A 23,680-nucleotide genomic window follows, 5' to 3' on the forward strand; every position below is an offset into this window, starting at 1 on the left:
GCCTGTAAGTACACCTGCAGTGCTCACCTAAAGCTTTGGCATGGTCTTCCAGCTCTGAACCACTGAGGGTTCATCCTTTGTGCCTTTTGCTCCACTGCTGCGAGGGTCAGGAGCATCCGTCTCACTAGAGATGGATCTACAGGCGTAGAGGAGATGTGTTTCCTTCCAAGTCCAAGGGAGGGAAGAGTAAGCACTCCAGGTGAGAGAGACCAGAGAGAAATCCTTTCCGTAGAGAAGTGTTGAGGCTAGCTGGGTGTTTGCTAATTCTTCTCAATTTCTACGAATGTAAGTGCTAAGTATTAATGACTAGTTTCTTCTATGGTGGTGTGATAAGGTGCACTGCAAGTCTCAGTTGGACACAGTTAACTTCTATTTCTAGAGCGTGAATGACAGTATTGTTAAAACTGCTCCAGAAATTGGAAAAGTCAGTGATGCTGAGCAAATTGAGGGGAAAGAGATGGCAAGGGATCAGCTTTTGAATTACGAATGTGCTGCATGGGTCATTTTTTTATTCAGTGTTTTTCATTTGGCCAGTATTCAGGGAAAGCTGAGATTTTATCCAAGTTTTCAGCGAAGCCCTGTGGATATTTCAGTGCTGTATGCACAAAAGCCAGATTCTGCTACAAGAATAAACGCTTGCTTTCCTGGTGTAGACCAGATGCAAGACCAGTAAGGAACTACTTATCATGTTTTGTGCTTGAGAGAAACTCACAGCCTGTGGCCATAATTCCTGGTGCCTTTTAGAGCGTACTGCTGACTTATTTGTCATGGCTTTAAAAACCAGCTTCTGCTTGTGGTTTTTAATAAGAACCCCATGGAAATGCGTAACTGAAACTTTTTATTCCTGGTTGTTTTTCTCTTTCCTTAACGCCGTTTTGCACATGCTGGTGATGTTGTGAGCACAGAGGTGTTTTGCTCTCTTGGAAGATTAATGATGGTGATATAAAACTGATGGCTTTTGCATACACAGTGTATGTGAATGGCAAGGGAAGGGGAGACAGGGGACTGGATCTCTGTTGAAGTGCATTTGGAAATTTCCAATCTTGACAGAAATCCCTCCAGTATCTTATGGCTCGTATCACTTTGCTTGATTTGTACAACTGCCTTCCACTTCACTTTTAAAGGAGAATGAGTTCAGGGAAGAGGTTCATTACCCGTCTGAAGGAAAGATAGCTGCCAAATGTCCAGCGAAGAAAGTAAGTGGTGGTGGTGGTGGTGGTGGTAGTGATTGTTTTTCTTTCCTGATTCAGGATCTCACAAATTCAATCACAGTTTAAAAAAAAAGAAAACAACATAATCAGGCCTAGAAATCAAATTCCTGTTCTGCAGTGTAATGCTTTCCTATTTATTCCTCACTCTTTTTCAAACAGTTACTGTGGACTGTTTAAAAAAAAAAAGAAAAAGCTTTGGTGTTTTTGTCATTCTTTTCCTTCCCTCCTCTGGTTTTGCTATCAGGAGCTGCTGCTGGCCGTTGTTCTCTGAGCTGCAGTAATCTGGGTGCTTTGGAGCAGCAGTTTGGGGTGCTTGGCTTCCCTAGCAAGTGGCTTGTAGCAGCATATAGGGATGGATCAGTCCTAAAGTGTTCGGCCCAAGGGGTTTCTGTTGGCTTCTCATGGTACTGCAGTGCTGTTCTGGCCGTGCCTCAGGCCGTTGTGCAAGCAACGAAATTCCCTGGTCGCACTCCTGGAGTGTGGGCACTTTCCTCACTTGGTATTTATCACTGTTGCTTGTTATGGTGGGGTAACCTCCCCTCTGCCTGCTCCTTGCTTGTGTTTGAACACGCCATGCTACAGCCCTCCACGTTAGGCCAACTTCTCACCAAGCACACCTGAGCGTGGCTGTGGGTGCACAGACACAGCCTTCATTGCTGACACCCCTGGTGCTGGAGGGATGCCTGCTCACAACAGGGCTTTGTGTGAATTGTTTCTGAATTTAGTTCTGTTATAAATCACTGTGAACTGGGATCAGCTCGACAGCCTGGCTATGTTCTGGCCTTGTTTCTGCATTTCCTTGCAGGGTCTCATAGCCTGCATGCTCTCACACTGGCGGGCAGTGATGATTGCAGGCTGTGGATTGCACTATTTTCTCCCTCTATCCTGCAGGCTCAGGAAATGTGCTGGTTGGGAACGTGGTGAGAGGCTGGATCACCCACTCAGGTCTGACACTGAAAATAAGAGCTCTTCACAGCCTTAGCTATTTAATCCCATAGTGCAGCATGGGCACAGCTGATGTGTTCAGCTGCAGCTGACTGTGAAGGAAGAGACAATGTCCCAAAAGAAGTGGGGCTGCTTTTAGAGATCCAGCCAGCAATGAATTGTTGAGCAGAGAAGCTTTGGTATTTTGAGAAGAAATCCTGTTAGGTAGCATGGCATAATAAAGTCAGCTGTACGTAGGGATCTGCTCAACACAGGCTGGTTAAAAGAAAGGTCGGAGGAAGGAATATATCCCTAGCCTCGTGGAAACTTTGGCTCTTAAATTCTGTAAGTCTTAATGAAGCCTGGATGTGCAGAGCTCTCAGGTGGTGTTGGGAAACACTCCGCTCAGCCCTCAGGGCCAGGTTGTGCATCAGACCACGGCCGAGGAGAGCTGAAGGTTGTGTGCACTACAGAGTCATTTGTTATCTGGTTGTTCTGCATGAAGATGGGAGAGGCAGACGTGTGCGTGGGTCGTCTCTGAGAGCTCTGGGCTTGAGAAATGCTGAAGCAATCGAATGCTGAGCGCAGTGTTAACCTGTCCCATCTCAGCCCCAGGGCACTTTGGAGAAAATGCACCTGGAGGGCTGAGGCAGGACAGCAGGAGGAAATAAACCACCCTGACACTCGGCTGCGTTCTTTCCAGTGAATGCAGGCAGCACTGTTTTGTCCCACATCCCTCAGCAGAGAGCCTGAGGAGGGATTTCACAATCAGAAAAATGTAATTGGCCTCCGGGGCTTTGGGGGAATGTCATTTCTTTTACTGTATCTCCTTATTCAGGGGAGAGGGGAGACGGGGAGGTTATTGTGATTGAAAACAAAGCATATGGCTCTGTCATTTTAAAGGTCTTTTTAGATAAGATCATAAAGTCCATCTCTTTTTCCTTATGGAAAGCTGTGATAGCAACACTTGGGAGCTGTGCTGTGCTTTCAGGCTGGTTTTGGCTTAGGTAACTGCTGGTGGCTGCGGGGCTGCACACACAGTGACGTGGTGTCACCCATGAGATCAGTTTTCCCACCTTCCCCACCAGTTCCTTACGAGTTGTGCACCTGGAAAGCCTGCTTTCTTCTTTGCTGAGCTCAGAAGGAGCTTGGCATGAGAGCACACATGGGAAATGGAGCTGATGGTGGGCTCAGAACCATCTGAAGGGTGGGACCCAGCAGAGCTCTGGTTTTGCACGTGCAGAAGACCCGTGTGTCACACAGAGACGATACGAAGAAGTGTGTGTGTGCAGTAAATAAGAGCTGTGCATGTTGTGCATATCTTGGAGCTGTGATGTAATTGCAGATTTTAGTGTTTTGTGCTCTGTACCAGCAATTCCCTCAGTGATGGCATAGTTGTTCTGTATACTTCCCATGCACAGCTTTGCAGCGTGTTTCCCTGCTCCCCACATCAGGTGCAGCTGGGATCTGTGCTGTTTCTCCTTCCTTGCTGTTGCAGCAGTGTTTCCAAGAGGTGTGCGTGTTACCAAGCTCTGTTTTTGGGAAGAGTCTCCCAGGGCAGCCAAGACCAGCACAACCACTGCTTGAATAATTGTTTGTGTGGTTTGGGTTGGGTTGGTTTTTCTGGATTGGCTGCCAACACAAAGAACCAAGGGAAATAATTTCAAATGAAATTTGAATTTTCTTTTTCCTTGACCAAAAATAAAAAAGACATATTGTGTTTTACCAAAGCCCACGAGTGTTTCATATCAGTCATAAAGAAAAGCAAGAGAAGCAGAGGGCTGGACTTCAGGGAGTGGAGATGGAAATTCATGTCTCTGTGTATGTTAAAAGTCTGGCTCTGTTAGCACATATTGTAAGACTTAATTATGCACAGCATAAGTTGGTGAGAGCTGTGCAGATGGTCTCTGTGTTAGGACACACAAAAACACTTCAGGAGTATCTTTAAATTAATGTGTTCTAACCTGGGGTAGCTTTCTTCATGCCTCCAAATTAAGCTCTTTTCAGAAAATTAATGAACCTGAAGCAAGACTGTTACATGGAACAGACATGTTTGCATTTTTCAGGGATGTGCTTCACGTGGCAGCTAGGATCCTGCAGCGGTGTCCCAGTGGGTGTGGGTGGCTCTGGGGATTGTGCCACGATGCAGAGCCTTGTGACCAGCCGTGCGCTGAGCCTGCAGCATTCACATTGGCTTCCTTGGTGGGATGAGGTCAGTGACGTGTTTCAGTGCCAGCCCACGTAACTCTCCCCTCTCCGTCGTCCTGCAGGTCGCTGGATGGCCGGCTGCAGGTGTCCCACCGCAAGGGGCTGCCCCATGTCATCTACTGCCGGCTGTGGCGGTGGCCGGACCTGCATAGCCACCATGAGCTGCGGGCCATGGAGATGTGTGAGTACGCCTTCAACATGAAGAAGGATGAAGTCTGCGTGAATCCCTACCATTACCAACGAGTGGAGACCCCAGGTACTGCTGACCCCGTGTGTCCCTTCTGAGGGATGTATAAGTGCATTTCAAAATTGAATAAAGCAGCAGGCGTAGGGTTTTAAAACCAAAGCGTATGTATTATTGATGATAGTCTGTTACTGTGTGGAGCAGAATAATTTATGAATCTGCACTCAGGGGGAAAATATCATTTAAAATCGATGAAAAACAAGTTGAGCAGGCTGCCTTGTTACCAGCTTCCTAATGTGTCCCTGTGTGCCCAGAACCAACTCACACGCGCAGTAGATACAAGTGAAGACTGTAGCAGTGTTCCAGGCATGCCTCACTCTGGTCTTGTTGGTATTAAGGATAAAGTGTTACTGTGAAGCTGAAGTAGATTTAGGAATAGCTTTCAACACATCTGAGCTTCCTGTTCTGAGCATTCCTCCTGCCTCTGAGAGAGACTTTCATCTGAAACTGTAGATAGTTCTGCTGCATGTTGGTACAAACCTGCAGAGCCAGGCTGAATGTTTATGCTAATCCTACCTTGCCATTTCATTTTAGGTGCACTTTCTTCATTTTCGAATCATGTGATGTAACTTTTTTTTTTTAAAATGAGAAGGCTTGTTTCTTTGCCTTAGAAGAGGCAGACAGCCTAGGTGTGTTCAGCTAAGCACACATCCCATCCCCAGCTGAGATGCGTTAAGAATAGCATCTTTAACTGCTGCTGTTATTTAAGAAGCAAGTATCAAATTGTGTCCCTTAATTAGCGACTTTAGTGTTGTGTGTGTGTAAGGGTGGTACTCCAAACTGGTTACTCTTCATTTTCCAGGGTCTCAGTCATTTTATTTTAAAGCTGCTAAAACTGTTCTCTCTCTTTTCCATTTGTGCAGTGTTACCCCCAGTGCTGGTGCCTCGGCACACGGAGATCCCAGCTGAGTTCCCCCCGCTGGACGATTACAGTCACTCTATCCCAGAGAACACTAACTTCCCAGCAGGCATTGAGCCGCAGAGCAACTACATCCCAGGTATGGTCTCTCTCCATCTAGTGAGCAGAAGGAGAAGGGTCACACTGCACAGTGTGCGTGTGCTGAATGAGTGGCAAGTCTTTATTTCTGTCATTGCTATGAAGCAAAGGAATGGGAAGCGTACAAAAGCAGACGATAGCTGTAAATGTAGGACAACAGCAGTGCTGTTTAAGTTTCTTCAAACTCACCTTTTCCCTTCAGTAGTGCATACTCAGTTTATTGTGGTATCTAAAGCTGAATGTTGCCTTAGATTTGACTGATGTTCAGCCATTTTAATTTGAATAAAAGTGTAAATTTCTGATGGAATTGAGCTTTTCTATTTATGCATCTTTTCTACAAGCAATTTACTCCTTATTTGTATGGGCAAACCTTGCAGCTGCACACCAGGAAGGGAGCAATCTCTGGACAGAAAACTGTCTATGTGGCTTAAGGTTTTATGGAACTGAAAATCCTGATTTTGTTGTTTCCCTCCTCTGTTATTCACAAGTATGCTCTGCTCTTACTTTTAACTGTCTGAGGAAGAAAAATAATTAAACAAAAAAAAGCTTGTTGTGAATAGCAAAGTAAATGTTCCAGACTTTTCATCCAGTTGCAGTGACTTTGATCATTTTATAATTCTAGAGACACCTCCTCCAGGCTATTTGAGTGAGGATGGAGAAACTAGTGACCACCAGATGAACCCCAGCATGGATGCAGGTAATTTTTTTTGCCATTTACGGCTTTCTAGGTCATATCTAAACTTCTAAAGCTTTTTATTGGAGCTCTGAAAATCAGATGGCAGTGAGAGCTATTTTATCCCTGTAGGAGTGCAAATGTAGCCTGACATCTCACGTAAAGCACAGGACAGAGTGTTTTAGAGCTGCTGAAAGGTACAGCATGTTCCTGTTCTCCCTAACATCCATCGTTAGATATTGCTAAGCAGGAGCCTGAAAAAGCAGAGACATGCCTACTAATAGCTTGCTGTGTTCATGCATCTGTATGCACAGGAATATGGTGCAAGTAGTTGGCACCTTCTAAAGAGGCATTTTTCTGATTGCTTATCTGTCTGCTGTTCATACTGAAATGTCCAGTTACCTGTATTTGAAATGACCACTAGCAGATTTATTTTTAAATGGGCTTATTATTTAATGGATGTATCCCAGTGAAGGTGAGGTTCTGACTCATTGCCAAGAAAACAAGTAGCATTAGAGCAGATTTAGACTGAGCAGCCTTAGTATGCATGGTAACCTTTATCAGCATGTTAAAATTAAACACCATCTTTTTGCAGGTAATTGTGTAAGGCATCCTGTTGGACTGAGCTGTGTCACTGCTTGCAAATAAGAACTGTTCAGGGTTCAGACTCTTAATTCCTAAAACTTTTGCCTGAGAAGCAAAAATGTGTCTTTGGTTAGAAAGGCTGATGCCTTTCTGATCCCTTACAAGAAGGATGTGCAAATGCACGGCACTTGCATAGAAAGGGACATGCAGAACTTTCTCAATGCAAATACTGCATGCAATTATCCTGGCTTCTCGGTATGTCTTCAGCCACAGAGCATACGTGGGATTCCAAAAGAGAGATGATTGATTTGCAGTCTTGCACCACAGTTGTACAGATGGCAGAAAGGAGTGTGGGTTTGTTTGTCTACATCAAACATAAGCCTGTTGACACAATGCATTTCAGTGCATATAATCATTGGTAATGCGGTTGACATTCGGAATGTATGTATGGTTTTTTGGGAAAGTAGATTGGCCTGGAAGATGCTATAAATACTCTCAGTTCGTGTTCGAATGCTAGATCCCTTCTTTCAGATGTCACGGAGTTCATTCGTTATAGAAAAACAAATTTTGAAGAAACCAGCTGAACTCAGTGTGAGAGGGAAGAATGGATGGGCTGCACCACCTGCTTGCATCCATGTGGCATCCAGAAACTGGAACTTGCTCTGGACATCAAAGTGCAGATATCTGAAATACGTGCACAAAATCTGTGGGCAAAGTTGGAATGACGGGGTAAAATTGCCACAGTGATTTGGTCAGAGCTGCGTAGGTTGATGCAGTACTCCATTGTCCCAACACCAGAAAGATTCACTGATCTACAAAGTGGTATCTTTTCCACTGTTAAGAGTGAGCAGCGATGTACAGTAAATACCCAACTAACTGGGCTTGAGTGGAGCTGTCATGATGGTGCCTGGAGTTTTGATAGCTGCGTGTGAAAGTAAAGCAGGCAACTGCATGTGCAGTTTTGAAAATTTATGGGTAGAGTTTAAGTGAATTAAACTCTGTGAAGATTTTGAACAGTATTGCAGCTGTAGCAAGTTGATGTAGTAAGCAATAGCATTTGGAAGCTCATTTAAGTGGTAATCAACATCAGAAAAGGTGCTAACGTCACAAAATGAGACTTTGCTAAGAAGTGGGATTTCCCTCTCAACAAGCCTGGGCAGCACAGAAGATTTTGTGCAAGTGTTTTTCTTTGTGCAGATGCCATACTAATAATTACAATGTTTTGATTTTCAGGTTCTCCAAACTTATCACCAAATCCTATGTCTCCGGCACACAATAATCTGGGTAAGCATGTGATCTTGAGAACCGTGTGTAATTACAGCCAAGATCATGACCTTTTAATGATGATGATGTTTCTTGAGGTTGTGTGCATCTGATTAGGTTTTGAGCACTGTTGGTGCTTCTTTCTGCTAATAGCTGAGCAAATGGAGGAGGCAGGTTGGTGTGTGGTTGGAGAGCTCAAATAAATGGAGAGAGGGCAAGAACACCAGCATATGGAGAGGAACAGATATCACAGACATCATTGAGAATCAGGCATTTTGTGGGCCTTATGCTTCTAGGAGCCTGGGGATCTTTCCTTTCTGCTTGTCTTGTGGAGGACTAGGAAGCTGTTGAACAGGACCTTTGCCTTTGAGATCCTGTTAAAGGTGTCCTGTGGCTCTCTCTGAACCTCTGTTATTTCCCAGAGTTTCTGCTCTTCATTTTCATACCTACAGGCACGGAAGGTCTGATCTTCATCAGTCTGAGCTCTCACTGTATTTGAAATTGCTCTCAACAGTCTCTCATAAAACACACTCATAGCTCTGGCTAGCTGCAGGATCACTTCTCCGCATGTTCATTAAGCCAGCAGACACAGGCCACTTGAGATTACTCTTGAATAACCGTAGCCATAAAGTTTACATATGCTTTTAATCCTGGCAGAGGGTACTTTGACTCTGCTCCAAAATTTGTCAGTCATTGGCTGACTTGTGGATGTCTTGGGGCTGTTGAAGGGGATTTCTTTTCTCTCTTCTCTATTTATTTATTTATTTGAAAGCATGGAATATATTGCCACAATGCCACTAAACTTTTACTCATTTTAACTGTTAAAACCTCAGAGAAGAATACACAGCTAACTCTTTCTTTCTTTTTCTTTTTCTCCCTATCTGAATCTGTTATGCTCAAGTGTGCTGCTGAAGAGCTGATGTGAATTTCTAGCATTTTTTGTCAACCTAAAAATAAAAGGCCAATTACATGTAACAAAACCAACCTGGCAAGCTGACTGTGGCATCTGCCTTACATAAGGAGAAAAGTGGTTTCTAGGAAAGAGGCCCCAGCACATATCCTTTCTAACCAGGACAGTGCTCCTAACACATGCTGCTCAGCTGATGGGCCTGCAGGACTCCTAATGTGCAGTCTGGTGACAAAGAACTAAATAGGAGCAGGTGAGGCTGGTTAACCACGAGGAATTTCTTTGTAGTCTAGGGAGCAGACATGAGAAGGGCATTGAACTTAGCAGCATTAAAAGATATCTTTGAGTTTTGCAAACCAAATACTCACTGCTCTTAGGCAAAAGGTCCCACAAATTTAGGAACCTTTTGTCTCTTTTTATAGTTTTACAATCAATTTTTGTGGCGAGAAAGCTGCAAAACAATAAATAAAATGGAACATACTGAGCAACTCCCAGCAACTGGCGAATGAAGAATCTGTCATCATCTGTGCCCCGTAGGTGGCATGTCTGAGATAAGGAGCTGCTCACAGCAGCAGCCCTTTGCTCCTTCAGCCCCGCAGGCCAGAGAGGGGCTGGGAGAGCTGAGCTTTCCCTCAGCTTTGCAGATTCTCCCCCCAGTCAGACAGAAGCTGGTTGGTGGCCTGCAGTGGTGTTGCATTTGCTGTGCTGTGTAGTTGTGTGGATGAGCAGGACACTGCAGTGTTCAGGGCTGCACTTTCACCTGCAAAAGTTTAAGGGGGATTTCTCTCTGTGTTTGCTAAGAAAATGAAATGTAAAATTTGAAGAATATAATGTGTATTTTTGAAGTTTTACTGCTAAGGAAATAATGTCCCAGTATTAAAAGTGACGGTTTATTTGAACAGAACTGCCTGAAGCTTTTAAGACAGTTTACTTTGTGTCAGCTGAACTTTGGACTTTGTCCCATGGCCATATTCCAGAGAATTACAAAGACCATAAACTAGCATGAGGCAAGCTGGCTAGAACAATAGGAGCAAGGTTAGTCTGAGCTGCAATTGTGTGTATTTTGATATCAAGCTGTAACTGATGGAACCGAAGGACTTTCAGTTCATCTTTTCATCCACAGACAAAACAAGGTGTTGCATGGTAACATTTGGGGATTTTTTTGTCTCCTTTCTGCTTGTGCATTGGCTTTGCAAGCATTCTGGTTTTGATTTGGACTTTCAGTTGTCAAACGAAGATGTAACTGGAAGTTGTGGTGATCTCTTCTGTATTGCTGAAATTGGAAATGGAAAGAACACAGAAAGCCCCAGTGAAAGCAGAGCTGCCAGCACTGTGTGGACACTCAGAATGAAGTCAGGGAGTTTATGCTGGCTGAGGGCCAGGCCTGAGGTTGCACGCATTTTATTTGGGAGCAAGGCAGTCCCTTGGTGCACAGGAAATCCATTGTCAGTGCTTGCTCTGCAAAAGACTTGACGCAAAAGCAGTAAGTGAAATAAGCACATGCCTTGTGGGCAAATCCATCAGTAACATAAGCCTCTGTGACTCTGTGTTGAAACACTATTTCTCCAAGCAGTGAAAAGACAGCGCAGAGGGAAAGGAAGTGAGCACGCTTATTTATCTTGTTGCTTCTGAGGGAGTTAGGAGTAACTGCAATTAGTGCAGTTAGATAACATAAATCAGTGACTTCTGATGAACAGCGTTTAGCAAACACACTGACCTCAGCTGGGATTAGAACTACCCTTAGAGCATGTTGTAGAGTGTGCAGAGCACCTAGCAAGCTTTTAGTTCTGCATCTATGATTCTATGATTGTCTGGACAGGTAGTACTGTGCTCTTATGGAGATAATGCAGTATGGGTACGAGCAGCATGGCAGTGCTCAGCAGACACCTGGGAAAACAAAGCCGTAGGAAGTCAGGTTTGGAAATGTATGGAAATGATTCAAGTAGGATTTACTTGGTTGTAATGCATCGTGATTTTGACCACCGTGTGTCCCCTTGAGATTCTTTGGTTTTAGCAGAACTGCATTCTGTTACTTTTTTCCCAAAGAGTAAAGCTAGGAATTGAGTACTCAGAACAGTTCTAACACAATTCTGTAGCAGCTTATGCCAGAACATAAGACTACAAATCACAGGAGAAAGCAGCACCAGTAAACCTCAGTTGCATTTGTTCAGAGACAAGCTTTTCTTTAAGACGGTTTGTTGGTTTGTGTCTCTCAAGCTGCAAATAAGCTGGAAATAAAATTTCTGTATGTCCTTCAGTGAGGAATCCATCACATCTTATGGCTGAGGCCAGGCTGCTGCAGCCTCTTACTGAGGTTTACAGAGAAAAGCAGTAGCAGATGAGAAATGGCTCTCAAACCTCCACAGCCACTCCTGGGTGAGAGCAGGCTGGGATGGAGCCCATCTCTTCAGCCCCAGACTCACCACAGCCCTTCCAGAGCACCAGATGGGGAAGCTGCGAGAACGGCTGGGGTTTTGCTCCATGCAAACTCTGCCAGATGGAAAGAAGTCTTCTCTTGCTTTTGTTTCTTGCATTGAATTTGGGAAATACAGCACTTATCAATTAGCTTGTGCTGCTTTCCACAGTTCCTGCTCAGTAGATCCATGACTTACAGTGGGACTGAACACCATCTAGTGCAGCATTTCCAAGGATATTTGGCTTGGGCCTTCCTCTGCTGAAATTTCAAGCGTAACTCTCCTTGGTTTCAGTGGGAGCAGTTAAATCACCCCAAGCCATCTGAATGCCCCACCTTTCACTTGTCTTCCCAAATCTGCCTCAGTCTGTAACTCCAGTAAAAGAAACGTTATCAACTGCTGGGGATAATGGTTTTTCTTTTCAAAATGTGAAATCGGTTGGACTGGAAGAGATAATTTTTTTATTATTTTGAAGGCAGTTATATACAGTTTGTCTGTATTGCAAAGAGCTGCAGAGATCCTAGCAGTCAGAAGAGAAGTGGGGCTTGCTGGCTGCTTTGCTGTAAGTGCACAATAGGACTCTGGAGAGCAGTGGCACTGAAGGCAGGTTTGTGTCTGGCCTTTCTAAGTTTTTCTTTCTTCTTTTCCTCTCCTTTTCTTTTCTGTTTTTAGGGTACTACCTACCTAGAAGTGGTCCCATGCTTCATAGAAAAGCTAACTTCACTTTTAGGATTTTCTCCAAGATAGTGAAGTGATGCCCCACTTACTCCATGACTTACATCTTGGACTATTTTGATTGTTCCACGTGCCAAAAGCTTCAGGGGTGACGTAACCTTCTAGCTGCACTCCATTAAAATCTGTCAAGTAATTAAAGTTTGGTGGTTCCAGCGAGCCCAAGGAATGAAGCAGAACAATATTTCAGAACAGGCGCTTTCCTCATCCTCCCTTCTCCAAGGGCCTGTGACTCATTTTGCTTTTTATTTGTGTGCAGATCTGCAGCCCGTTACCTACTGCGAGCCGGCGTTCTGGTGCTCCATATCCTACTATGAACTCAACCAGCGCGTGGGGGAGACGTTCCACGCCTCGCAGCCCTCCATGACCGTGGATGGTTTCACTGACCCGTCGAATTCTGAACGCTTCTGCCTTGGTCTGCTCTCTAATGTGAACAGAAATGCAGCAGTGGAGCTCACAAGACGGCACATCGGTAACTTCTGTCTCCTTATTTTCCTTGGTGTTTTTCAAGGCAGAAGGCGGGGATCCGCCTGCAGATCTGAGTTACCTACTGGCACCCAGCTCTGTCCGTTTTATGACACTGTGGGATTGCAGTATCCATGGTGATTTGGGTTAATCCTCCATAAAGGAACACTAATTGTATTCTTTGATAAAAATACAATTAAAAAGGCACTGAGAAACACTACAGTACTGCATTTAACAGAGATGGAGTTTAAATTTTTGCACACAGTCTTCAGAACTTCATTTGGGTGGATGTTAGGGGTCATCTTGTGTATTCCTTTTCCATCCTGCACAATTTTATTTTCCGACTGTTCTCTTATAAATGGAAACCTGGTTTTCATCTCAGTTTTCTCTTTTCTTGTTTGATACTACAAGGTAAGACTTTGTTTTCAGTTTAGCTGATGCTGAATAGAATATCCCAGATCTGTGCACTTTTAATAAGAGGCAAAATTGTTTACGCTTTGCCGTGTTTTCTTCTGATACCATCAGAAATGAACCTACTCTTTGTCCTGACTCTGTTCCCCTATCTGTCTTTTTCTGGGCAGTAGAGGTTCTTACAGGAGGATCTTTCCTTACTTGTAAACTGATTTGTAGCACTGAAAAATAAATAAAAAGAAAACAGCACTCACAGCACTCACACAGCAAACACGAGCCAAGATTCAGAAATCAGTCCTTAAATTCAGGCTCCTTGTGCAGCATGGAAGAATGAAAGCAGGATTTTCAAGTAGCAGTGTAAGACCACAGCAAATACGAATCCCTGAGTTTATTAACTGAGATTTCAATGATGTGTGTAAACTCTTATAGAAAGGGTGTGCTTGTCCTTGTATACGAATACAGTCTTAAGGAAAAGGCAGCTATTTGGAAACACTGGATAATTTAATTCCAAATCAGTAATGAAGTAAATAAACAAGTAGTTGAATGCAGCTGCGGTGATTCGGAAAAGGTTGAAAACCATGTGTTAACCAATAGTACATTCGTAGAGAAGGTATCAGGGCCGTTGCTGTTTGGAGTAGGCAGGCTGGGAGGTGGTGAGCTGTGCAGCCCAATGGGGCTGGAGCACAGGGCTGAGCTGGTTTTCATTCCCATCATTCATGGTTCAGCTGCTTTCTGAGCTCCGTCAGGTGCGCAGGTTGGCTGTGCCTCTTCCCACTCACCTTCCAGGTGTTGCAGATGGACGTTCTGAACTAACCCCAAACTGTGCTCTGTTTTTCCCAGGAAGAGGAGTGAGGCTGTACTACATTGGTGGCGAGGTGTTTGCTGAGTGCCTTAGTGACAGTGCCATTTTTGTCCAGTCTCCCAACTGCAACCAGCGCTACGGCTGGCACCCAGCAACAGTCTGCAAGATCCCACCAGGTAAGGATGCACACGAGTAGAAACACAAAGAGTAGAAACACACACAGAGTGCTGCACATTCTCAACAGAATCTGCCATGTATTCAGTACAGTGTTTTATCAGTCGATGCTGTAATTATCTAATAGTCTTGCTTATAATTTTACATAAAAGAAGATAATTTAGGATTTTTTTCTCAATTTAGATTAGCCCATAATAGATTTCAACTGTTACTGGTTTCTGCTCTGTAGTACAGCCTTTTTTTCTGTGAGCTTTATTCTAGAGAAATGTCACTTCTAAGGTATGCTGAAATGTTAGAGGAGCCATTATTGCGTGTGTGTGGGAAAAATAGATATTTTTGTTAGATACATGCATGAGCTAGGGTGAGTACATGCTTTTCAGAAGAGTATTTAGCCAGGCTTACAAAATCTACTTTTTTAATTTGAAAGTATGTATAAGTTTAAATAGTAACTTTTTCATTTAGAAATACTTGAATAAAGATCCTCTTTTTTTAGAAGAGAGATCCATACACTGCAAGTCCTGGCCCATCTAAATGGGTTTCCTTTCTCAGATGCTTAGGGAGCAGCTGCCAGTGCTACAAACATGACTTAATTCTCCAGCCACATCACAGGAGTCCACCCGGGCTGGAGTCAACATCTGAAAACATAAACAGCCCACATTTCCGCTGTAGATCCATCTCAGGCACATTTCTTGGACGCCGGCTCTCCCTGCTATTGCCACAGTCTGGCTGCCTTCTCAGATTCATCTTCAAATTTTTGTTGGTTTTGAAGCGGTTTCTTCATTCCGCTGTTGACGAGGCCGGGTTGTACCACTTCCTCCCAGGCACGATCACAGGGAGACCTGTTCACATCACTCCTGAGGTCTGAGCAGCTTGCAGTCTGATCAGACTGTTTCCTTTCCTTGCCGTAGCTCTTTTCCTGTGCTCTCTCCCTTCTTATTTTCCCCTCTTAGGCTGCAGTGTGCCCGGCACTGCCTCCCTTCATACTCCACAAGACCCGTGGTTCCTGGGCTGGGCTCTCTTATGGCCACAAAAATGGGCAGTTTTTTTTTGCAGCTGCTGAGCCATTGAATGTGGTTATGCTTTGCTGTGTGCGTTTCGGCCCAGAACAGATGGCAGTGTGGGTCCAGCCCAAGAGAGTAGGCTCAGAAGGGATTTTAGAAAAATACAATTCATCACAGTCCAACTGGTTGTTTTTCAGACTTGGCCCATTTGTAATCCCAAATGAGCACCAGTGCCATGCCAAGTTTCAGGGTTTAACTTGTTTTTCTGGTTATCTGGGAGAAAGCAAGCATAAAAGTTAGGTATTAATATATTTATTTTAACCATGGATAACGTGATTGTTTTTCACCTTTCTGACCCAGAACAGTTGAACAGTTCTTTCAGCTGTGAGTAGACACTGAGGGGAACACTTCACTTTTAAAGGAAAATTCTTTGGCACATCAGATATAAATTTAAGAGAGGGTTACAGCTCTGCTACCTGCCTCCTTAACCCTGGTAACTGGGTTCTGGCTGCCCAGAGCTGTTTCACTTCAGAACTTCATTACTTCTGCTGACAGGCACCACATAAATCCAACACCAATGAGTCTCTATTTTTAACCCATGCATTCCTTTGTTTCAGGCTCTGTAGCAATTGCTATCAGTAAGTGTTATGGTCACAGGCAGGCTTTTAAATTACAACACAATGGAAATCGTAGAAATAGCATAAATGAGGTTCCACGTGAGGATCCCAGGTCTGGTCATGCAGGTGGCAGCTTGCTGTGTGAATGATCTTCTGTCCCATAACGTGGTTTTCAGTCCATGGGCTGTGGAAATGTGACAACCCTAACAGGCTTCCTGAAGTGCTGTCATTGAGCAGTCTGTGTGTGGTGTCACATGGTCTGGGGACATGGGAGAGCAGCTGAGTTTCCTTCCATTCTCATAAAGAAAGAGATTCCTTAGTATGGCTGAGCTAACACCTTGTTTTTGTCGTGTTCTTTATGCACAGGATGCAACTTGAAGATTTTTAACAACCAGGAATTTGCAGCTCTCTTGGCTCAGTCTGTAAACCAGGGCTTTGAAGCTGTGTACCAGCTGACCAGGATGTGCACGATTCGGATGAGCTTCGTCAAGGGCTGGGGAGCAGAATACAGGTCAGCCTTGTGAAACATGTGGTGTGCTCATGTGTGGCCTGGCAGCGTTCTGCACAGCTTCCTTATTCAGCCTTGTGACTGGGAGGCTTAATGCTGTATCTCTTTGGTAATGCATGTCTTGTATTTACTAAGAATGTGCTGACCTCATATCTTATTTTTCCCATGCTATTTGTGTGAAACCTGCATCATGGGATATATTGGAAACCCGGGTGTGTTTGGTCACAGTGCTGTGCAGACCAGGAGCCTTACCTGAAGCACAGCAGACACATCTACATGGCTGAGTAGGAAATAGTACCTATTTTTTCTTAAACTTGGGTGTGTATTTGATAGGTTTTTGATATTTGTAGTATGATGCTGTTATCAGGACAGGATCAGTGCGAGTGCTTCCTCACAGATATGGGTTAGGTTTGGTTTTTTCTTTTATCAGGGACTGATGAGATTCAAGTAAAAACAACTCGGCATGAAAATTCACATTTGGAAAACTGCTAAGAGTTGCTACAAAATTACTGTTACGTCCCCTCATCCCGTTCCTAGTGCTTGTCATAGGGCAGTTACTTCGGGGTGAGTGGAGGCGATGGGAGAAGCAGGGTCACTATTAGAAGTGAAAAATGAGATGCAGTGGAGTTCGGGATGGATGATGTGGTTGTTCTGACAGCACAGGGTGTGAGGACACAGATCTCTGTAATTTGTGTTGCCGTTGCCCACTGCATTGACAAACAAACATCCCTAGGAGAAGCAAAGGGAGTAAAAGTGGTGTTAGTATAAGTAGGGGAGGTGAAATCTGTCAGAAAATGAATGTTATTTTATGAGAGAAAAAGCTGGCACAGACTTCAGCCAAATACGATTTTGAAATGCTTGCTTGACTGTGCACCCTTTCAGTCAGCCTCATCTGGAAGTGCAGGGCAGCCTCTGCCTCCCGGAGCAGCACGGCTGTGCCGACGCGCCCTGCGTGCAGCTGCCTGCCGGCGGGGAGGTGCCACGGCTCAGCTGCAGCCTGGGTCCTGCACGGTACGCTCCCACTTTCTTCATTTCTCCAGATGTTTGGAGTCCATTTTGTTTTGAAATTGTCCTGCACCCGGGCCAGAGCATTTCAGCCCTGGCTCTCAGCCACAGCTCTTAATGAAATCCAGATGAGCGTGACTTACGGAAAGTCAGCTATCTCATTAGAGTGTTGTAGGCAGTGAAACCCTACGCTCATGCTGAAGCTGCTCTCCTGCTCCTTCATTTCCTTGCTGCAAAATGCTCCATCTCTTTGCCTTTGTCAGAGCACACTGACCAGTTGAACTGATGGGTATAGGACGAGGTAGCTGTGGGAGCTGCATCCAGAGCACTGCTCCAGTGATTGTGGTTCGGCTGTGTTGCTGTTGGAGCACTCTGACTATGGGGTGTTGGTGCTGTGCTCTGCCAGGGGCTTGGGGAGGGAGCAGGGAGAAGCCAATTGCACGTGCAGGACAGAAGTTCTCTGTCCAGCAAGAGCTCGGAGCAGCTGTGAGAGTTCGCCTTTAGGCAGGCTGCAGTCAGCATGCAGCCGTGCAGGTGGGAAGGCAGTGAGGTGTGCCAGGAGGGCAGGAGTGCGGCAGCCCCTCGGGCACTGGGTTTCTGCACATTGTTGCTGGACAGTAGTTGAACTGCTCAGTGTTGACCTAGTTGTAGGCAGCAAATGGGAATGCTCTGTGTTCAGGGAGACTGGATTTTATGGGGCCTTAGAGGTGTGTCTGCTTTACTGCATCCCCCTGCCCGAGCAGCCCGCAGGATGCCCGCAGTGCCAGCCCTCACCAAGATGCACTGTACTGCCCACGCTCCCATCAGCTCCGAGCCCTGCCCACACAGCCACTCTGGGACACTGCATCCCTGCCAGCGCTGCTCGGGAATGGGTGCGGTGCCTCTGGGAGCCGCTTCCTTTTTCAGCTCAAGGACAAGGGACGCAGCGCATCGCTGGGACGCGCTCCAGCCCTCTGCCAAAGCCTTGCGGAGCCGAACGCAGAGCCCTGTGCCCCGTCCTGCTGCAAAGGGACTGGGATGGTGCTGGGAGTGCTGGGCAGCCCCGGGGGGCACAGTCCCCATTGCGGCAGCGATTTCTGCCCGGGCCCCACAGATTTTGGTCTCTCTCACAAGCAGATTCCAAGGACAGCTTCTGTGGGAAACGAGGGTGTAAACCAAGGCTGTTTCCAGGCTATTTCTCTCTCTCGTCGTAATCCTCCTCCTCCACAGCAGCTGTCCCTGCCTCTCTGCCTGGAACGAGAATCCTGCTGTCCCTGGGCAGAGCCCCTGCCCTGTGCCTTGGTCCCACATCCCTCCCTGTCCTCCCCTTGCCACCCTGCTCTGCTGTCTGGAGGCACTCCGTGGGCTCTGGCCCTGGGGAATTACAGGGCAGCTGATGGGGGATGCTGGGGGGCAGTGGGAAGTGAAACACAGGGAGCAGTGACCCTGCAGGCAGTCTGACCCCTGCTGTTCTTCACCCACTGCCAGCAGCTCCTGAGGTTTTTAAAACACATCAGTTAAAGCCATACTTCTGTTTCTCTGCCCTCTGTGTACAGGGAGAGTGGGGATCACTTCTGTCACCTCTACATCCGGCCAGAACCCAAAGATGGGGTGAAGAGAACCTCCTGGCCTCATGCACAGGAATCTAACATACTTTGGTTGCTAACTAATTAGGAGAGACAAGGTCTGCAGAATAAAATTGGAGAGCACTGCTTAGATAAGCACCTTCTTCCAGAAGTCTCAGTAGCAAATAGATGATGTTGTGAGTTTCCCTCTGGGATAACAGGGGATGTAAAGGGAAAAGATGGGGGCTTTCAGGAAGTTGGCAGCATCGGCCAGAAGCGTGTTAAAGAGGAGAGAGACATTCCTTTGGCCCCATGTGCAAGCCTGTTGTCTAAGCAGGAAAGAATGCTTTGGTAGCTGTAAAACCTTCTCAGATTTGTAAAGTTTTGCAAGTCCCATTTAAATGCTCTGTTTTTTCCCTCTCTCCCCAACTCCTTTTCCTCGCAGGCGGCAGACGGTGACCAGTACTCCCTGCTGGATTGAGCTGCACCTCAACGGCCCTCTGCAGTGGCTGGACAAGGTCCTCACACAGATGGGCTCCCCGAGCATCCGCTGTTCCAGCGTCTCCTAAGGAAGCACCTCCTGGGGGGCGGGGGAGCAAAGACTGGAGAATGGAATTGGCTGAACCCTTAGCAAAACACATAGAGAAGAGATTCCCAGTTACTGAAGTGATAAGGAGAAACAAATCTGTTAAAATAGTGGCTTTTCTTGGTTTTGTTTAATTTTTTCTTTTTTTAAACTTAAAGACCCGTTGAAGCCACTTCCACTGAAACTGTTAGCACTTTGGTTACAAGGCTGTGGGCCCTTGCAGTCAGAATGAAGCTGAAGTTTATCATGATAAAAGATGACTTTGTTCAGTGCTGTGCCTCCAGCCGTGGCTCGTCCCATCCGCCCCATGCAGCCCCAGCATCTCTGACCACACCATGGGTCTTTGGGATGACTCTTGCTCGTGCATTGCTGTCTCCATCCACCTGATGCATGCCCGTTCTTCTTGGGATTGCAGCAGTAGGTGGAAAAGAAAGAACGTAAAGCACATGCAAAGACTGATCGCCCAGTATTGCTCCTGAAAGGAACAGACTTCCATGCTGCACAGCTCACCGAGAGGCAGCGCCTTGCTTTGTGCCCGAGCTGCCACTGTGCCCTGCTTGTCTCAGTCTGGATTTATATGAAGCAGAGGCCGCAGTCACAGCTCTTTCTGACACTGCTGCAGCAACTTGTGACTAGAGCTGCTCACGAACAGACATTGGGAATGTGAGGAGCTCTTGCTGGATAAGTTAAGCCTTCATTACTGTGCATTAACTAAAGAAAGTTTGTATTCTATTTTCTCATTGTGTTGATTGGTATCTGCCACTTCTTAAGTCGTAGGGCTTAGTGAACTCAGTGCCCACGTCTGCTGTGGCGATGGCTCCTGCTGCCATTTGCAGAAAACCCAATTCTGTAGGTTATCCCACAGTCACATTTGACTGTGTGGGAACAAGGACATCTCAGATGCACCAACAAAACATGGTTAAAAACTTATTTCATCTGATGAAAATGCTTTGAGATGTGTTCTCACCTGGAGGAATGGAGAGAGCGTATTAACGTGTTGTAAAATGTTCATTTTAAATATACATGCTCCGGACTGTATTTTTTCCCTGCAGCAACTGTCGTGGCAAACAACTTTCACAACTGGAAAAAAAACCCCTAGCACTTGTTTTTATGGTCCCAGTTTGCCAGATAAGTCTCATAACTTTGTCAGTGCTATCCAGTTATTTGCTTCTTCACATCTGTGTCGAATACCCTACACGTTTGTGCCAAAATATTAGAAGAGGGAGGGGAGAAAATGATAATCAGAATTTCTTACGGAATTTTATTTTTTCCCCGTCTACACAACGTGTGGCTCTGGGAAGGACAGGCTGCGATGGACACTGAGTGGTTTGTGTGAAGGCTTCAGCCCTGCAGAGCTTTGTGCTCCCAGACACGAACATGAGCAGCCCCAGGTTCTGTGCCCTGTGATACCTTTCAAACACTTCCAGGATCAGCCTTGTGCCCGCCTGGCTGCAGGGAGGCTCTTTGGATGTGCTCGTCCACTCTGTCCCTCAGCCCCACCGCTTGGCTTGGACCTGAGGCATCAGCAGCACCCGAGGTGGACGCAGAGCAGAGGTCAGCTTCACCAGGCAGACAAAGGGATGCTCCGGAGGAGAGTTTTGTTTCTGAACCCAGAGGATGAGCTGTGGTGTACAGATGGCAGGATTCCAGGTGAGCTTTCCCTGTGCAGCACCGTTTGTATCATAGCGCTGGAAGTTCTCCAGGACTTTTTTTTACTTTTCATTTTTGCTGTGCGTCTGATTTTAGTTATATCTCTGATTGCATGGACTTGTGCAATAAGAGCATCTGTATAAAGTAGTGTTTTTGAGCTGCTTAGCTAGGGATGTCTGTCATCGTGGGCTGGTGAAGCAGGTGCTTTCAGGTACAGCTTTTAACAGTTGCAAGCAGTAATTTATTCAGACTTCTGTGGAAATATTTGACTTCCTGTTTTAGTGAGAGAGGAGAGAATCTGCTCTGTAGAATTGTCCCAGGTTTCCTACTGAAGTCCCTTTAAGTCACGTTTGCCTTTTACCCGTTTTCTTTATCTACATAATAATGAAAAAGCTGGGCTCTGTTGTGTCTTGTGCACCAGCTACCAAAACGGCACCTTAAGTTCAGGTGTCGGGCAGCTCATTCCCCTGGTGTGTGCAGGACCCAGCCTGACCTGGGGCACAAGCTGGAATAAACCCTGCTTTTGTACAGAGTTGCATGGAATCGCCTCAGCCAAACTAAGAATTGGACCTGGATTCCCTCTGTGTGTTTGATGAAGGCCAGCGAGTTGCTGACTGCTGTTAATAGATGCCTCTTTAGAAACAGGATTTGGATGATGCATAAAAACTTCGGTTAATCCCACCTCATCATCCCTTAAGTAAATGGCTTCCAATGGAAAGCACGAAGCTGGCCTAGTGATGCAATTAGATAAAACAGAGAGATTATCTTCTCTAAAGGAGTAGCGTCCTCTCCTCCCCTCTGTTCGCTTCCTCACTAATGCATAAAAGCCCTATGGCTTCCAATGTGACCTTATAAAGCCAACTGGGAAGCCCTGTGCCACGCTGCAGGCGAGGAAGGGCTGTGATCCCTCTGTCTCACACAGCAGCAGTGAGTTGCATGGGCGAAAGCAAACTCTGAGATGAGCTCTGGATCCCAGCATGGGAGGGAAGGGGCTGCACGGCAGCGTTGGTGCCCCCATGTACTCGTGGCTTGGTGTTGCTTTTCCATTCTTTTCTAAACCTTTCTGAAAGTAGCTTTGATATGTAGCATGGGTGTATGCCAGCAGCCTGCCCTAGTGAGATGGCACTCCTTGCTGATGGTAGTCTTGGCTTGTTTCACCAGCATTTCATGCGTTCTCCTTACTAGCAGAGTCACTAGCAGGAGCTCTGACTCTTTTTGATCAGTGTAGATGTACACAAGGACCTGACTGCTTGCAGATGACACTGATGGCCCTGTGGTTTTATGTGACTGTGGAGGGTTTTTTTTTCAGTTATTAATGTATTGAACTGAGGTGCAGTGTGTAGTTTGTGTTAAGCTTGTCTTAGAAGTAATCCAGTGCTATCCGTTCGGTGCAGTAGCCAGAATCAGCACACATATGCACAAAGATGGAGAAATCTGATTCGTCCAATTTCCTGAAAGCACCAGTACAGAAGGGCTGGAGGTGGCCTTTAAGACAGTGGGAAACAACTCTGTTTCCCCTCCCCTACAGGATGGGCACACTTTGAACTGTGCACGACTTTACAGGTTGAAGAATACTCAGGACTCCAGCTTGAGGAGCAGGTGTTAGCATCCACAACTTGTGCTGCCTGCTAAGGAGAAAAAGCACAGGGAGTGAGAAGAACAGCACAGTGAGGGACTTCAGTCCTGTCACAAAGCATCTGTGAACCCTCCTAGTCCTCCAGGGCTCCGGATAGGTAGGAGGGGTGGGATATCACAAATAAGCTGGGAAGCTAGGAGGAGAAATAATTAGTTGCTATATCGTAGCTGATGGAGCGATGTGGTTAAGAAATTCAGTATATGTTTTTTATTATGTACATGCTTGTATTTATGTTGTCTTTCTTGAATATTCAGATGAATCAAATGCATAACTTTTAACAGAAAGGGCAATTCAGGATTCAGAGCATTGAATCTTTCCCGTGACCCTTTCTGGTGACTGCTGCTGAGGCAGTTACTGACGTGAGAACAAGAGATGCATCTCAGAGCTGAGCAACAAGCGCTGGCAAGGAAATCAAAACAAGGACATCTCCAGCAGGAGTCTGTACCTGAGCTGTTGTTTTAATTTTTAGCAACGAGTCAGGTTCCCAAGTGGGCCCTTCAGTTGTGTTCTTCAGTCTTTTCAGATTTATGATGCTTCAGAAAGAAAACAGCATACCGTTCTGTAAATGCTTTGGTTCATCCTTACGTTTCCTCCCATATGTGGATCCGAGGAGTCTGCACCACTGCTGCTGAGGTGCATCTGGTCTTCTCTCCATGGAGGCAGCCTACTTCCCTCACTCTTGATGGAACTGTTCCCCTCTGTTAGATACGTATGAGCATGTATGCAGTAGTGTTAGGTTTTCTTAACCTGAGATTGTACGTTAACGAGCGGTGGTGTCACCTACGTGCTTTAGCTTGTTGAGCATTATTCGCCTATTTTGTTACTACAGGCCTGTACTATGTATGCCCTCTTATTTCATATGTGAAACTGTAAGTTCTATTTTTGACATTTTAATAAACTTTGATTTGAAAACCGAGGCTCGTGAGCAAACCCTGATATTGTAAAATGAATTTTAGGGACACAAACTGAAGGCATTTGGAGTTTTCCAACCACAGGTACTGCAGCACCAGCACAGCCTGCAAATACACAACACTGATGGGTTTTGAAGGTGAGTAGAAGCAGAACAATGTGGCTGAAAGGATCAATCGCTGAATTGCTGGAGCAGTCAGACGTAGCTACATGT

General features: G+C 45.7%; 1 protein-coding gene across 3 annotated transcripts in view; it reads left to right on the plus strand.

The window, feature by feature from the left end:
• The window catches only part of SMAD3 (SMAD family member 3), a 65,738-nt gene extending 42,269 nt beyond the window's left edge, over positions 1 to 23,469 (plus strand). For all 3 annotated transcript variants that reach the window (XM_031587873.2, XM_090149183.1, XM_090149182.1), the window contains exons 2-9: positions 4,406 to 4,599; positions 5,451 to 5,585; positions 6,207 to 6,281; positions 8,076 to 8,126; positions 12,418 to 12,630; positions 13,875 to 14,012; positions 15,995 to 16,139; positions 19,131 to 23,469. In XM_031587873.2, the coding sequence (XP_031443733.1) occupies positions 4,406 to 4,599; positions 5,451 to 5,585; positions 6,207 to 6,281; positions 8,076 to 8,126; positions 12,418 to 12,630; positions 13,875 to 14,012; positions 15,995 to 16,139; positions 19,131 to 19,254 (1,075 nt within the window). In that variant the 3' untranslated portion in view covers positions 19,255 to 23,469. The remainder of the gene's footprint in view (positions 1 to 4,405; positions 4,600 to 5,450; positions 5,586 to 6,206; positions 6,282 to 8,075; positions 8,127 to 12,417; positions 12,631 to 13,874; positions 14,013 to 15,994; positions 16,140 to 19,130) is intronic.
• Positions 23,470 to 23,680: the final 211 nt, after the last annotated feature.

The sequence above is a fragment of the Phasianus colchicus genome, chromosome 12 (assembly GCF_987193195.1).
Source record: "Phasianus colchicus chromosome 12, bPhaCol1.hap1.1, whole genome shotgun sequence".
NCBI lineage: Eukaryota > Metazoa > Chordata > Aves > Galliformes > Phasianidae > Phasianus > Phasianus colchicus.